The 11,069-nt window shown below is 36.2% G+C and overlaps 1 protein-coding gene across 50 annotated transcripts in view; it reads left to right on the plus strand.

Moving 5' to 3' along the window:
* The window catches only part of MAP2 (microtubule associated protein 2), a 308,002-nt gene extending 297,219 nt beyond the window's left edge, over nt 1–10,783 (plus strand). For 33 of the 50 annotated variants that reach the window (XM_063647868.1, XM_063647903.1, XM_054478054.2 and 30 more), the window contains 4 exons: nt 259–351; nt 2,369–2,450; nt 6,524–6,636; nt 6,856–10,783. In XM_063647868.1, the coding sequence (XP_063503938.1) occupies nt 259–351; nt 2,369–2,450; nt 6,524–6,636; nt 6,856–7,071 (504 nt within the window). In that variant the 3' untranslated portion in view covers nt 7,072–10,783. The remainder of the gene's footprint in view (nt 1–258; nt 352–2,368; nt 2,451–6,523; nt 6,637–6,855) is intronic. The other 17 variants (XM_054478052.2, XM_054478050.2, XM_063647876.1 and 14 more) reach the window with 1 other exon arrangement.
* Nucleotides 10,784–11,069: the final 286 nt, after the last annotated feature.

Raw genomic sequence — 11,069 nt, forward strand, 5'->3', positions numbered from 1 at the left:
TACAACTGTTTCCAGATCATACCTAGGTACAGTGGGATTTCTAAGCCTCTCTCACATTTGACCCTTGTGGGTGCAGAAGAATAGGGGCTCAGATTTACATCATAGAACTGTTCTTCAGTTCCAGTGTTAGATTTTCTCTTAAATGAATGTGTAGGTGGAAGGGAATCTAAAGCCTCTTTGATGCTACCCATTCTGGTTCCCTTTATCCAGCATCTTGATAGAAAAATGCACAGTGAAGTTACCTCCAATTCCTTTTAGGTTAGGATTTTAAACAAGAAGATCGATTTTAGCAAAGTTCAGTCCAGATGTGGTTCCAAGGATAACATCAAACATTCGGCTGGGGGCGGAAATGTAAGTAGAAGCGCCTTTTAGAAAGCTGTCCTGATTGCGTGGAGCCACTTGCACAGCCAGCACCCTGCCTTCTTTCCCACCTCTTTCCAACACACTGCTCCTTTCTCACTGCTGTTCCACATGCCTCCCTGGTATGATAGCTTGTAGCCTTGCATTTTCAGTGATGGACTTCCCATCCTTCCCTGTAAGATCATCAGGGAATTTCTTGCTATGATTTGGGAAAGAAAACCTTGATGGAATGCACCATGGTTTTCTGGAGAATGGCAAAACCACTTCACTTGCCAACTTTGTTGCTGGCCTTCTTGTCTTCAATGTGTTTTCTCACGTTGTTTCTACTCCACTGCAAAAGTCAGCTGGGCACATAATTTTCTAGCTCCATTTAAATTACCCATGAGGCAAAGACTGATACACTTGTAAATGCCCAAAGTATGTAATGTCAATCTTCAGTGGTTCATTATTCATGAAAGGATATCATTTAGAATAATATAAAACTGGTGGAGCATGGTTCATCTATAATTCAAAGTGAAAGGATTCAAGTCCAGTGTACACTTTAGCTTGATGGTATTTTTTTTCCTGTCTCTTTCATTTAGTGTAAATAATGTCCTGTGAGAGGAAGGGAAAGATGATTCCATGTTTTTTAAGTGTGATTGAGGCAGAGTTGAAATGATCAGATAATCTCAAGCTAAAGGAAGCATGGTTCTTTATAAAACAAGAATAGTTTTTCAAAGGTGATCAGGCTAACTGTATTCTACAGATCCTGTCTCTTTAAACTTCAGTTTCTGATCATCCATGACTCAAGTAATTTACAGGGTGTCGAGTCTAGAATCTCACCTGTCTAGTAACTCTTTGGCTATTTGCTTCCCAACTGGGAAGAAGTAGAATCAGCAGTGGAGAGAGAGAGAGAGAGAGAGAGAAGCAATTGCCTTCTACAAGCAGATGTTGCCTGATAATCAAAGTAGCTTCACTGAGAATAAAACTGTCATTGTCATTGAAGGTTCATAGCAATGTTTGCTGGCCCCCTTCAGGTATGCTAGGCTAAGCCTCAGGGTTAATCTTTACATTTATGTGGTCACCACTCTTCCTTATTCCCCAGACTGTAAGTATACACCATGTGGTACTCTCATAAAAGGAGCCCCAGTCCTGGTAATTACCTTGAGGGTATCAGAGGATGGACCCAGCTATCCTTTACACAAATGCTGCTGGACAAAACACCTAAGTGGAAAAGGATAAACTAGGATAATTAAAGATCTTAAAGTAAGTAGAGGAGCTTTATCTCCCAAAACAATAGCCTTAAATTTTCCTCTAGGAAAGAATCCCTTGTTTAAATATGCAGACATCCTGGCCCTGTCCTCATGATATCTGATTCAGTAATTCCCAAGTACTCTCGTGCAGATGACAATGGACCAAACTTGGAGAAGCACTGCTTCCAATATTGGGAGAGGAAATATTTTCAGTAAAACACACAGAAGAAAAAACATGTTACTATCATTTTATAATTTGGTATGAAAGAAAAATTTCATCTAGCTAGGATATGACAATGTAATAACAATTTAGGAAAGCACATTCAGAACTTCTTGTATCTTAAAACAACGTTGGTCTTCTTGTAACTATGAGCAACATTGGTCACTTTTATGTAAAAATCACTTTATAAAGAATAATGCAGCTCTTCCCTTGGCTCTTTGCTTATGGAAAGGTTAAACACAGTGTTGCTTAGTTCTCTGAGTGGAAGCTTGCCTTATTAATATGCTTCTATCCTCCTGTGTCATAATCTGCTTTCAACTAATAAAATCTTCTATTCTAGGGTTTTCTTTCACTTGGGTTCTTCTTTCCAATCCAAACATGTGGGAAAATATATGGAAAATTATGTCTTCCTCTGTTTGTGTGTGTACTTCAGTTTGGGTTTCTAGCTATGTTGTTGCATGTTGTGACTTTGGGTATGTTTCTAGATCTTATGTATGAGCTTGGGTTTTTGTCCATGTTTGAACTATTTTAAGCATGTTTTATGTGGTTCACATAGGTACAAATTGTTACCAAGAAAATAGACCTAAGCCATGTGACATCCAAATGTGGCTCTCTGAAGAACATCCGCCACAGGCCAGGTAAATAAATAATTTTTAGTAGTTTGAGAAATATTTAACTGGAATCAAGAAATGGATGAGAAAATTTTTTGTTGTTGTTGTTGCAAAATACCTAATTGGAAGGATGTTTTAAAATACGGATACTTCACATTTTTATTAATAGAAACTAAAATTGAAAATTTCAAGGCATCTTCATTGGGGAAAAGTGAACCCAATTACAATGAAGAGGACACATTTTAATTAAAAATTAAAAGGTACATAAGATGCATTTATCTTTATGTACTCAACACGCTTATTGGAGCTCCTTTGAAATATGTAGTCTATAAAATACATCAAATCATGCATTCATATATAATAACATTGAATGGGGGTAACATTTCCAAAGTTTTTTTTCCTAAAATTGGCTTTCTACATTATGTAAAATAAGTATTGTGCTTTGCAAAGCTGAAGAAGTGTATTTATCTGGTGAATTTCTCAGATTCTTTATTAGGTCAGTAAACACTGTGAATACCCAGCAGAAAGAATGTTTCCTCAATTTATTTGACCATGAACCCCTTTTGGTTTTTCAAAATATCTCATATGACTAGTGCTCTAAAGTGGAATTTATATTCATAGTTACTGGGAGATTTTCTCCCTTTAAAGTGTGAATCTAACATTATGAGTCACTTTTTCTGAATATCATGTGTTACATGTTTTTGTTAAATTCTGCCTCCATAGAGTGGGCATGTTGGCTCATGCCTGTAATCTCAGCACTTTGGGAATCCAAGGCAGGAGGATTGCTTAAGGCCAGGAGTTTGAGACAGACTCGGCAACACAGGGAAACCCCTGTCTCAATAAAAAATTAAAAAATAAAAATAAGCCAGATATGGTGGTATATGCTTGTAGTCCTAGCTACTTTGGAGGCTGAGGCAAGAGGATCACTTAGTTTCAGGAGTTAGAGGCTGCAGCAAGCTATGATCACACCACTGCACTCCAGCCTGGGCAACAGAGCAAGACCCTGTTGCAAAGAAAAAAACTCTGTCTCCATAGATATGTAATAAAAGATGACTGTCAAATTTGTAATTTTCTTGAGAATATTTTGACACAATTCATTTATCCCTTTGAGAACAAAAGGAAAGCAAGTGGTTTTAACTGTCTGTGTTTGGCATCTTTACATGAAAACAAAGTAATAGGTTTTTTTCCATGAAACAAGGTATAATAACAATTGAGCTGTTAGCTGACAATTATTCTGCTAGTCAGGAGAAAATTATTAATAAATTATTGGTTGAAAAGCAAAGATAGGTAGAATAAATTTCAAAATGGATAAATGCATTGAAAACATCTGGAAATCAGGATTCATTTTGTCAATGAGTATTCATTATAAAGCAAGTCAAAGAGTTACAAACTACATTTATGAAGTCTTCACTTCCAGTTTCAGAACTGTTGCCATGGAATTAGCTTCTCTGTTATTCATGAGGCAGAAGGAAGGTTGTCCCATACTTCATATCTTTGAAATTCGCCTGTCCACAGCTGAAGTCTACAAACACTGAATTGACTTTGTACTGCTGTGTCAACAGCATGGCTGGAATACTTGGCAACACTGCCTATTTTCTTTCAGAATACAAAAGAAAATGCCGGACTCTTTAATTCTAGACAGTAAGGATATAGTTAGTCAAACTCACCTGTGATCTAGATGTACGGAAAAATTTTATATAGATAAGGAACTATTCTGTGTATGATTTGTTGGTCATAAAAGGCTGTTGTCATGGACTCCCACCTATTTCTAAATCTAGCTCTTGCTTCTATTATAACTGAATCAAATGACTAAATTCATAAAGAAGTGTAAGCATAATAATCCTTGACAGCAGCAACCTTTTCACAAAGTTACTTTGGAATGTGGAATATCTAAAGAGAAAATAAAGAAAATAAACATCTGGAGGCACACGCTGAAATATCTGTTCTTCTCAACTTCATTTATAAAGCTTGACAAAGATAATAGTCTTTCACAATTACTGCTCCTGATGGGTGCCAGAATTCTTCGAAAATCAAAGGCATGGATCTCTGAGTTTAAGATATCTGGATTCTCTAACAGTTACATAAGAATTTCTAGAGGGACTTCATCAGAAATAGACTTCTTAAGCTTCCTTTTCTGAATATGTTTTGGGTCAATAATACATTATTATTTTTCCCTCTCAGAAGACAGTTCATAGTGAGAGTCCATCTCTACAAAAAAAAACGAAAATAAAAATAAGCTGAGTGTGGTAGTGCACACCTGTAGTCCTAGCTACTCAGAGGGCTGAGGAGGGAGGATCACCTGGGCCCAGGAAGTCAAGGTTGCAGTGAGCTATGATCATGTCACTTCACTCCATCCTGGGCAACAGAGCAGACCTTGTCTCCAAAAATAAAAAAGGACATTTTAGCAAAAATTTAACAAGATTATACTGACACAACATATAATCAGAAAAGTAAATGATTTCTATCAGAGGCTACCACAAATACAAAAATAAGATCACAAAGAAGTTGTTCTTATCTAGTTGAAAGTCCAATATCCTCTAACCTCTAACCAAGATAAGTCTGTTTTTATGAATCATTGCAAATCATGTTCATCTCATCACAATCAATAAGTGAGACCCATATGGCCAGGTAAAATGTGGGAAGAATAACACTCTATAAAATTAGGCATAGTTTCAGGGAAGGATAACTACATCTCTAAGCATGAGTTAAATAACATCATACAGTTTCTAAGCCTTAAAAGAAGAACGAATGGATGTTTCTCCAAAATGTAATCTAATTATGTAATATAATTTCAAGAGGCCCCTGGCCAGGCAGTTGGGTATTAACATAGATGTCTAGATATTGCATGAAAAAAATACCTCATGGCTGAAGAGACCTGTGAAGCCTTAACAACCCTTCCTCTTTCGTCTACAGAGATACATGAGCAACAAGAATCCAAAATTGCAAAATCTCTTTCATATTTCCATACGGTCCATCAGGCATTTTTTCAAAATCAAACTCCCAAGCAAGATGCACTTTATGTACTCAACATGTTTATTGGAGCAGCTTTGAAATATGTAGTCTGTAAGATACATCACAATCAACAAGTGAGACCTACGTTACCGCTGGCTTTCCAGAAGAACGCATGTGCTCAAAACCAAGTTGCTGCTAAAGTGAAAGCAAATCTCTTAGGTGGAGATGAGCAAATAAGGAGTCCAATTTCACTTTTTATCTAGATCAAACACATCAGCAGACACTCAGAAATGGTCAAGGACAGGCTCAAGGACAACGAATAACTTACCCAGTGTAGAAGAACTTTCCATATTTGAGAGCTTGAGAAAGACATGTAGAGATGGGGAAGACTACACTGAAGAGTGCAGCATGGCACTGTTATAATCAGCAGATCAGAGTTCTAGACTGGTTAGCATTAGGGAAAATGGCATGGTCAAAACTCTGTCTCAATATTATCAGATCAAGGTCAGCGTCAGATTGGTCCTATGGCATCCGTACAAGAAAGAGATGATGATCTGTCACTCCATATATGAAATGGGAGGCTTTTAAAGCATACTGGTCATAAACAACTTAGCTCCTGACTCATTTCATCAGTGAAGCTTTCAATGTTGAACATTTATAAATGAATATATTGCCCACATGTGCACCACTTCCAGCCTAAATCTTCTTTGGATAAGTAACCTGTTACCTGGAATACAAAGAAGAGTTTCATTTAAATTTAATTTGGTCCCTTAGAAATAAGAGACTAAATGTTCCAACTTTTAGAAAGGATTCAAATAAGATATTTTCATTTTGCTAATTTTTAGAGTTCTTGTTATACCAAAAAGAAAAGCCCCTCTGATTTCTTAGGTTAGACATGGGTAAAGGAGAAAGGTATTAATATGTGAAGCAATCCATATAATGGTGTAAGAAGGGTGTTATGGTTTGGATCATATGAGGAAATGATATGGGCTAGAAATTCTAAAAGAATCCTTTTACATATATGGTTGGAGGGATGGTAAAGTTAATAAATTTGTGGTTTGCAATAGTCTGTCTACTGCAGTCATTTTTGGGAAATAGTTACCACAAATGCAAGATATAGTTATATCAAGGTATTTCTTCCCTCATAGGTGGTGGACGTGTGAAAATTGAAAGTGTAAAACTAGATTTCAAAGAAAAGGCCCAAGCTAAAGTCGGTTCTCTTGATAATGCTCATCATGTACCTGGAGGTGGTAATGTCAAGGTAAGAAACAAGGTTATGAGCCAATCTTGTCTTTTTTAAAAAAATTCTTCTGAAATACTCTTCATCAAAATAGGTCCCAGATTGTAGACCTGGACAAATAAGAAGTGGGGATAACAGAGGTGAATAGAAGTCATTAATGTCAGCCCTGGGAGATGGAGAAAGAGGTAGGGACCAGTTAAGATGCATGAGTTAACAAGGACTGATGCTTGTCTTAAACAGATTGACAGCCAAAAGTTGAACTTCAGAGAGCATGCTAAAGCCCGTGTGGACCATGGGGCTGAGATCATTACACAGTCCCCAGGCAGATCCAGCGTGGCATCACCCCGACGACTCAGCAATGTCTCCTCGTCTGGAAGCATCAACCTGCTCGAATCTCCTCAGCTTGCCACTTTGGCTGAGGATGTCACTGCTGCACTCGCTAAGCAGGGCTTGTGAATATTTCTCATTTAGCATTGAAATAATAATATTTAGGCATGAGCTCTTGGCAGGAGTGGGCTCTGAGCAGGTGTTATATTCATTCTTTATAAACCATAAAATAAATAATCTCATCCCCAAACTGTAGTAATTGTTACAATTTTATATTTAAAAAATGAATAGTACATGCAGAAATTGACCTGATTTCCATTTGCAACAGGAAGACACTGGCTTTACATGGGTTCAATTGGACAATTATTTTTGCTCTGCTCTGTTTTGCATGGAGTATTATTATTTTAAAAATTGCATTTTTACCTTTCATGTGCCTGAAGGCTATCCACTACATTCTGAAGGCCTTGTTAAAATCCAAGCTGCTCATTTCACTATTCTGTTTCTGAGTGAGAAGATAAAAACTGCCCATTGTAACTTATTTCAGGTTAAATTAAACCAAGGAGTCTGATTGTAGGAAGGGAAGAGCATGTAAGAAATAAGTTTTTTTAAAGTGTTATTTTGTATAAATGGGAAGAAAGATTCAATTAAGTTATTAACATTTGGGACCTGGATAATTATATCAGAGTATGTCAATCCAATAAATTATTTAACTAATTAAAAAATAGTTGCAAAGCATTTGAGCTGTGGTTGAGGAAGTGGTGTAAAAGTGCATTCCTTAGGAATGATGCACTTTCATTAGGATGGACTCATGTCTGATTAGAATGTCAGTTGATCAGCTAGATTTGTGTCCACACTACCAGTTTCACACCCCCTTTCCATCTGTTTGATACAGTATTATAGATATAAATATATATATATTTCTCTGTGGCCATTTGTGATACTTCCTCATATACTTGAATATTATACTTCTTTATTCACAGTATCTGTGTCTCCTGCACCCTTTGGTGTTGCAATTTTAGGTATGTGAAAGTAGATGTTAGCAGGGTTCTCTCCCTATTTAAAAAAATACATTAAAAAAGACAAAAAATTTTAGCATGAAGTTGCTTTCTGTAACAACTCAAAGCCGTAACCCTGTTTTAGTGCCAGATACAAGTCTCTCCCGTGATGCTAGAAAAAAAATTATTTTTCTTTGCTTTCACCAACATGGAGTTTGTGGGGGTGGGTCCAGTTATACATGAAAGGGTTTACAGATTGTTGGTTTAAGATTATGGATTTATCTCATTTTTAATCACAGGATAGTTTGGGGTTTATTCCTATTATTATTCACGAAACCGACTTAAGATTTTTTCTTTATTTTTCTTTTTTTTCCATTTGCTAAAGTTGAAAGTTGAAACTAACTATAATAGTTTGAAACATGTTTTCTCATTTTTCCAAATAGTATCTGTTTATTAAATTCTCTAACAGAAGATGTTTGTCTTTCTTACCCAAAGTAAAGATCCCCTGATCAGAAAGAAAAAATACAATACTTTGGGAAGCTATAGCTATAAAACACTTGAGACACAGATATCTAAATCAGTTTTTTTCCAAGACTCCAACATTGCACTCTGTAAAGTAACACAGTGTGATCTAGTATTATTTATCGGTAGATAATGCTGTTCTGACCATATATACAGTCTAGAACTCACAAATCAATTAATTCCTCTCACAAATCATTCATCTTAGACTTACAAATAAGGAATGAAATAGTCAATGGCCTGATTAAGGCAAAGAGCTACCAGGCTAGATGGACACTTTTTAGAATTTTATCTGTTCTTTTTCTTGCTCAGGGCTGGTAGGTTGGATCTGAACCATTAAAATCAAATGGTCCACTAGGCGTATGATCTTTTTGAGCCAAATCAGTTCCTGAATATAAAGGAGGAAATGAGGAGGATGGACTGAGGCAATGGGGGAGTATAGAAACATCCAAGACAAAAGCCAAGGGATGCAAAGGCAGAGACACAGGTGCTTTTTGGTGACCCAGTGGATATGGCAACCGGTATAACTGCCGTACAAGAAACCCTAGGAGCAAACCCACACCAGTCATTCTCAGCTAAGAGATTTTACACAGGCAAACATGTCTTAAACCATTTATAAATCAGTTATTTTATATGACAGTCAAAACCTTAGAAACGTTAGGATCATTATATCTATTTTCTGCTTATTAATTGCTGTGAGGTTTGATTTGACCAATCTGGGCAATTTATTCATCAGCTTCCCTTGAAGTGCACCAGAAAATAGAAGAAAGGTGTGTGGAGACTTAGGGTATTTTATTACATGTTTTGATAGTCTTAAATAGTGATTAAATTTCTCTAGAAAGAGTTAACAGCTCATTAGAAAAGTTTTAACCTGTGAAATAAGTATTTTTCTCAACATTCTTTAAAGTTTTTATATAAGTTAACACTAGGTAAACATTCTACATACTAAAAGTCAGTTTATTACAAATACATGTCAAAAATAAAGATTATACAAGGCACCAAACTACTAGATTTGTCATTAAAACAAATGTTTATTTCTAATCACAACAAAATTATAATGAATAAATGTTCTTGCTTTGTATGGAAATACAATTCTTTATTAAAGTTAACAGAAAGGAACTGATCATTTGTACCAGTAAAAGAGAGAAACACACAGGTTAAATGTCTTCTTGTGGGGTTAAGGGGTAGAACCTATCTTGCCTTCACTCTCAAGATAACGACTCAAATTAAGCTTTTTGAGCACCACTCTTGTGGGGACACACATACGCTGATCTAGGAATGAAATCTTCGTGGTATCAATTCTAGATCTACTATGCCAGTTTCTCTCTGGCTTTAGCCTTTGAGAACCTGTATAAGAATACGTAAGTAATCCAGAGCTGTCAAGAGTTAAAAGGCCAACTTCTCCAGTGAACTCACCCTCTGGGTCACTTGCAACCAGAAATTGGATACCTCATAACGATGCAGGAAAGACCCGAGTTCATGATGAGTTTCAAAGGCCACGTTCATTTAGGAACCAACTCTCTCTGGATTCACCTGCTGAGTTCCAGCAGCGTGATGGGCTGACATCCCACCTATAAGTATGACACCTGTGTAACACCAGCTAGGTATGGCTGAAGAAGGCTGAAGAGAGAATGCCATTAAATGGAAGAGTGTACTGATTGTAGTAACCTTCTCCACACACACACACACACACACACACACACACACACCCCTACAGTAATACAGCAAGCGTTGAATAATCAGCCAATATATAACATTACATCAGTATTTTATTAAAGAAATAATCTGAATATGGTTGATTTTGACATAGCTGCAATTACAGTTTTCTTCTATTTTTCAAGCCACAATAAGGAAAATAAACTACTCATGGTCTAAATACCAGAGATAAAGTACATTCATGGCTTGGTAAGGAAATTTTAAGCATTCCTTCAAAGATTGACGTGCTAAAATAAGCATTGATGTTTTGAGTTTTTTTTACACCTAGGATTTTTAGCTTGGGTGTGTAGGTGAAGGCCAAGACCCTCTGCAGGAAAAAGCTTATTTTCAAACTCAGAAAATAAAATGTCAGTCATAAAAATCTACTTCAACTTTAGCAAAAAGAAAAAAAAATCAACAAAAAGTATACTCTGTATGCTGGGATTCCGAGGTTCCAACACACTGTTACAAATCTGTGGGGGGTTTCTTCTGATAATTCTAGAGCCTGTTACCATAGAAAGGCATTTCTTCAATGGCTGGTTGTAGTTAGTTCATGTTTTTCAATCAAATTTGCAAATGTATTTGTTGCTGTATAGTGATTGTTTTGCAAAATAAAATTGCTTGTCACCTAACTGCTAGTTTTGGTTTCAGACTGTTTAATTGCTTCTCCTCTGAAAAAAAATTATATATATACCTATATATACATATATATATATAGTGATATAGTGCGTGTGTGTGTGCGTGTGTGTAATACAACCAAAGAAAAATTGTGAAAACAAGGCTATTATTATGGTTGAGTTTCTATTATGTGTCAGGCTCTATACTAAATGATTTTATATTAGCTCAATTAATAAGGAAATTTATTTTTATCACTACTGTATTAGCAGGATGCTATCTTTCGCAAGTGACAAAAATTCT

Source organism: Pongo pygmaeus, chromosome 11 (genome assembly GCF_028885625.2).
Source record: "Pongo pygmaeus isolate AG05252 chromosome 11, NHGRI_mPonPyg2-v2.0_pri, whole genome shotgun sequence".
Lineage (NCBI taxonomy): Eukaryota > Metazoa > Chordata > Mammalia > Primates > Hominidae > Pongo > Pongo pygmaeus.